Genomic DNA, 4,845 nt, shown 5'->3' on the forward strand with positions numbered 1-4,845 from the left:
GGGATGGGATGATCTTTAAGGTCTCTTCCCACCCAAACCATTCCATGACATGATTCTATCCTACAACAAAAACAATTCCAGCCTCCAGGCAGCACCTTCACTGGCCCCTCTGCAGCACCTTCAGGCCCAGCATCTAAAGGGTTAATGGAGATTTCCACAGAGGACCAGCTGGGCCAACCCACTGAGCTCCTCCTGCTCCCACCCTCAGCTCCCATCGCCAGCTGGAGGCCAGGGAATTGCTGAGGAAGGAATCCATCCTCACCCAGGGCAGGAAATGTCCTGTCCCCTGCCCCTGCATTCCTCCTCCTGCACAACCTCTGCTCAGGGTGGCACAAAGCTGGGTCTTGTTTCCTCCACAGCATCCAGGAAAACCAAGGGATGCAGCACAAATCCCCAGGGATCAGTTCAAGCTCATTATTGCCTCTAAGATCCCACAGCAAGGAGGAAGGATAGTTATCAGTGCTGAACACAGACATCCTTAACATCACTTTTGAAGCCCCAGAGTTAAAGGCCCCCTTTCTCTTCCCAAATGTTCTTTTCCCACAATGGAATCCAGCACTTTGGCAGTTTTACTTCCCTCACTCTAAAGCTGGGTGACTCGTGGCAGTGTCCCAGTGCTACAAAGATGTATCCAAGCTCAAGAATCTCTAGACCAGAACTTAGGGAAAGAAATCCTCCCACTGCCTCTCAGAGCAGCAACCCATCCCAGGGTTGGGGTGTCCCACAAAGAGGCTGTGGAAGGGTTAGAAAGGCCCATGCACAGGAAGCAGCACCTCAGAGGGGAAAGCAGGAGAGGACAGAGCTGATTCCACCTGCTCAATTTGGAAAAGCCACAGAGCTCAGCACATCCCTCCCCTGCAGGGAATGGACAGTTCCCCCATGGAAAACCACAGCTGGAGGACACGAGGGGTTGGGAATGGCTGACCCACCCCACAGAGGCAGCCCAAGGGTGGATTTGTGGCATTCCACAGCTGCCTTTACACCCATAGGTCCTGCAACAAAGGAGAACAACCACCACCCCTGCACACACGAGGGGAACACTGACCACAGACAGGGACACTCCTGGGTTTCCTCCTGGGAACGTGCACAGGCAGCCAGATCCCTGGGGGATTCCCTGGGGGATTCCCTGGGGGATTCCCTGCATGCCACTGCTGCTCCTGGGGGTGACACTGCTCTGACCTGGCTTCCCCCTGAGCCAGTTCCATCTCCCAGTATAACTGGGGTCCCCCAATCCAGTTCCATCTCCCAGTGTAACTGGGGTCCCCCAATCCAGTTCCATCTCCCAGTATAACTGGGGTCCCCAATCCAGTTCCATCTCCCACTGTAACTGGGGTCCCCCAATCCAGTTCCATCTCCCAGTATAACTGGGGTCCCCAATCCAGTTCCATCTCCCACTGTAACTGGGGTCCCCCGATCCAGTTCCATCTCCCAGTATAACTGGGGTCCCCTGATCCAGTTCCATCTCCCAGTGTAACTGGGGTCCCCCAATCCAGTTCCATCTTTAATCCCTGGGATTCAGTTCCCTCTCCCAAACCAGCTGGAGTCCCCCTGACCCAGCTCTCTTTCCCACACACTGGACCCCCCGGTTCAGTTCCCTGTCCCAGCACAGCTCCATCCCATTCTCTCTGTGAGCACTGACATGGCAGTAACTCCCTGTCCCAAAATCCTCCTGCTGTCCTGACCATTCCCCCGGCCAGAGGAAACGGGCACTCCCCCCGAGCCCACAGATCCCCGGGAGGTGTGGCTGTGTCCCCAGCCAGCCCTGTGTCCCCCGGGAGGGCTGAGCAGAGCCAGGACCGACCTGCAGCGCCAGGGGGGCCTCCCGGTTGTACCGGCCGTCGTCCTGGAACGGGGAGGTCCTGGGGCCCCCCGACTGCCGCAGGCGGAAGCTGAACTGGGTGTCCCCAAGGCCACCTGGGACAGAGAACAGCACAGGGCTCAGGAGGGCTGGGCATGGCTCAGGGGGGCAGGGAGGGGGGGCTGCAAGGAGCTCCAGCGCTGAAACGGAGAGAACAGCATAAAGAAACCCCCGAGAGACAGCACGAGACAGGAGGGGAGGGAAGGAAGTGTCAGGAAAATGTTCTTCCCTGGCAGGGTGGGGAGCCCCTGGCCCAGGGTGCCCAGAGAAGCTGTGGCTGCCCCTGGATCCCTGGAAGTGTCCAAGGCCAGGTTGGACGGGGCTTGGAGCAACCTGGGCCAGTGGAAGGTGTCCCTGCCCATGGCAGGGGGTGGCACTGGACAATATTTGAGGCCCCTTCCCACCCAACCCATTCCATAAGCCCATGGAAGCTGTAGGAAACCAACAGTCAGGAGCCACCCTTAAATAACCAGGCTTGGATTGAGACTTAATTCTTATTGTCCCCTTTCTGGTTTATAAACCCAGGCTTTGGGAACACTTTTGCTGTGGAATTGTCCTCTCCCAGCTCCTGCTCCTCACTGGGCACTCACAAACACAGGAACGTGAGAGCCAAGAGCTGCCAGCTCAGGGAACCCTTCCTGGTTCTGGGGGATGTTTCACTGGCACAGGGGAAGCAGGAGTGCACGAGTTTATAGAGGAACCAGCCAGCAGATCACAGATTCTGTATGCAGACATCAACCAACAGGACAAGAAGCCTCTTTGCTCAGCCCTGAGGGCACCAGAACCCCAGTTCTAGAGGATGCAGCCCATCAGCCTGTGCTGCATCCCAGGGGATAACTCAGCCCTTCCATCCTGGACCCATTTCCTTCACCCCTGGTGCCACCTACCTGAGTAGGAGTCTGGGAAGGACAAGTAGCAGATACTCGTTTTCTGCAAAAAAACCCAAGACACCCAGTAAGAATCCCCCCATCAGAGCTGCTGAGTGGCTTAAAAATGGGAGAGAAAAAAGGGAATAAAGAGTTGTTACCTCTTTCTCTGTCAGTCTGAAGTCATGAGGATACACCAGCTGCCAAAGAGACGGGAGACAGTCAGTCAGTCAGTGTGTTCCCCGACTTCTACACACTAAAATGGCTCATTTTCCCCAAAGTAACAGATCCTACAAGGAGGTACCTTGGCCCACACAGCCTTTCCTGGTGGGAAAATGCAGGAATTGCAGGAGGCTTTAAACGGGCAGAGGAGGAAGGAGCCGGCCCAGGCTGAGACGGGACACGGAGATCTGTCCCCAGCCACGGGAACTCTGCTCCAGAGGCAGCTGCTTCTCAGCTCAGCAGCTCCAAGCAGTGCCTGACTCTCCTTTCCGGGCTATAAATAGCAGGGGTGGCACCGTGCCAGGGTGCTGGGAGTCCAGGGAGCCCTGACAGTTCCCCACGGGTTCCTTGGCAAGGGCGGCTCAGCCAGAGCCAAACTCCAGTGAACAGTGCCAGTGCCCAGCCCTCGCTCTGGGAGCAGGGACCTGCTGCAACACGGGGGGAGACATCCCAGGGCAGCTCCAGGGGCAGGAACACGGGCAGGGAAGGGTCTGGATGCTGCAGAGGGAAGGGATCAGCGAGGTCACAGGACACGCTGCCCTCTGCTCCATTTCTGCCTCAGGACACGGAGCACGTTCCCGGGGCTGGGACTGATTTAATCTCCAGGCAAACATGGACGTGGTTAATTCCCATGGAATAATGACCAGACCAGGAACAGGGAGACCTGGGCAGCTGATCCTGATTGCCCAGGAGCCCAGGAATCCCATGGCACACAGCTTTCCACATTTGCTGAAGGTCTAACTCAGGTCAAGAGTTGAGACGAGGCTCCTACTTCTCCTGCTGCATTTTGGGGGGTCTTTCTGCATGTAAATGGTTTGAAAACCAGGCCTTGACTTCCAGGGGTGGACTTGATGATCTTGGAGGTCTTTTCCAACCTTAATTATTCTCTGATTCTGCATCTTTAACTCCCCCTCCCTTTAAGTCTGACATTCCTCTATGTTTGGGGTGGGGGGAAAATCACTAAATATCCACAAGATTAAAACCCCCAAAATCCAAACCAGAGAGAATCCGTGTGGCTACAACTTCTCAGGAGCAAAAAAATGGTAAGTAAAAAGGAATGTTTGACGTGTGAAAGTCCAAAAGGGCTTAAGCCATGTTATAATGTGTGCTAAGTGCTCTCCCCATCCATGGGAATGAAGGAGTAAGGAGGAGACCCATGTTGTTGGAAATGGATCCAAACTCTGGATCCCGGGAGGTGCCAAGAGCTGCTGCCATGGCAACAGGGTCACATCCTAGGAAATGCCTGTGTTTGGGAAGGCTGGGCAGGGAGCAGCCTGTGCCAGTGACACCAGGGATGGTGTGGAACCACAGGGAGGGATTTCCAGCCTTTCTGTGGCTGTGGGGGGGACAAAAGTCAGAGCCTCGGGGGGTTGGAGGGCAAAGGGCTGGTGGGGAGGGCAGGGAGAGCATCCCAGACCTGGCTCCTCCCTCCCTGGCACCTTTCCCTTCTGTCATCGACTATTTGAAGAAATGTAAATGGGTGGAGGGGTCAGAGACAGAAATGACACCTAATTTCTGCAACGACCTGTGCTTTCCTTTCTAGCAGCTTTCCTGCTGTCTCTGCAAACAGCAGCACAGGGGGAACCCCTGGATTACAGAACATTTTGAATCTTTTTCAGAATCTTTTGAATCTCTGAAGCTTTCAGAGCTGAATTCCAGGCCAACGACAGAAGTACACCGAGAGACAGGGGCACGGAACATAAAACACGTGGAATTCAGGATCCTGAGCGGGCCCTAAGCAAGGGCTTGGCTGTGAGTCTGTACCCACAGACCCCCGAGTTTGTACCCACAGACCCCCGAGTTTGTACCCACAGACCCCCGAGTCTGTACCCACAAATGTGAGTTCGTACCCACAGAACCTGAGTTTGTACCCAGAGAACACTGAGTCTGTACCCAGAG

At 55.4% G+C, this 4,845-nt stretch overlaps 1 protein-coding gene across 1 annotated transcript in view; it reads right to left on the bottom strand.

Moving 5' to 3' along the window:
* Positions 1 to 4,845, bottom strand: part of DENND6B (DENN domain containing 6B) — a 15,007-nt gene that overhangs the window by 8,773 nt on the left and 1,389 nt on the right. Inside the window, exons 2-5 of the mRNA XM_029958141.1 lie at positions 3,029 to 3,048; positions 2,886 to 2,924; positions 2,746 to 2,788; positions 1,802 to 1,914 (exon numbers count right to left, since the gene is read on the bottom strand). Of these exons, the coding sequence (XP_029814001.1) occupies positions 1,802 to 1,914; positions 2,746 to 2,788; positions 2,886 to 2,924; positions 3,029 to 3,048 (215 nt within the window). The remainder of the gene's footprint in view (positions 1 to 1,801; positions 1,915 to 2,745; positions 2,789 to 2,885; positions 2,925 to 3,028; positions 3,049 to 4,845) is intronic.

The sequence above is a fragment of the Manacus vitellinus genome, unplaced genomic scaffold (assembly GCF_001715985.3).
Source record: "Manacus vitellinus isolate BGI_N305 unplaced genomic scaffold, ASM171598v3 scaffold_141_pilon, whole genome shotgun sequence".
NCBI lineage: Eukaryota > Metazoa > Chordata > Aves > Passeriformes > Pipridae > Manacus > Manacus vitellinus.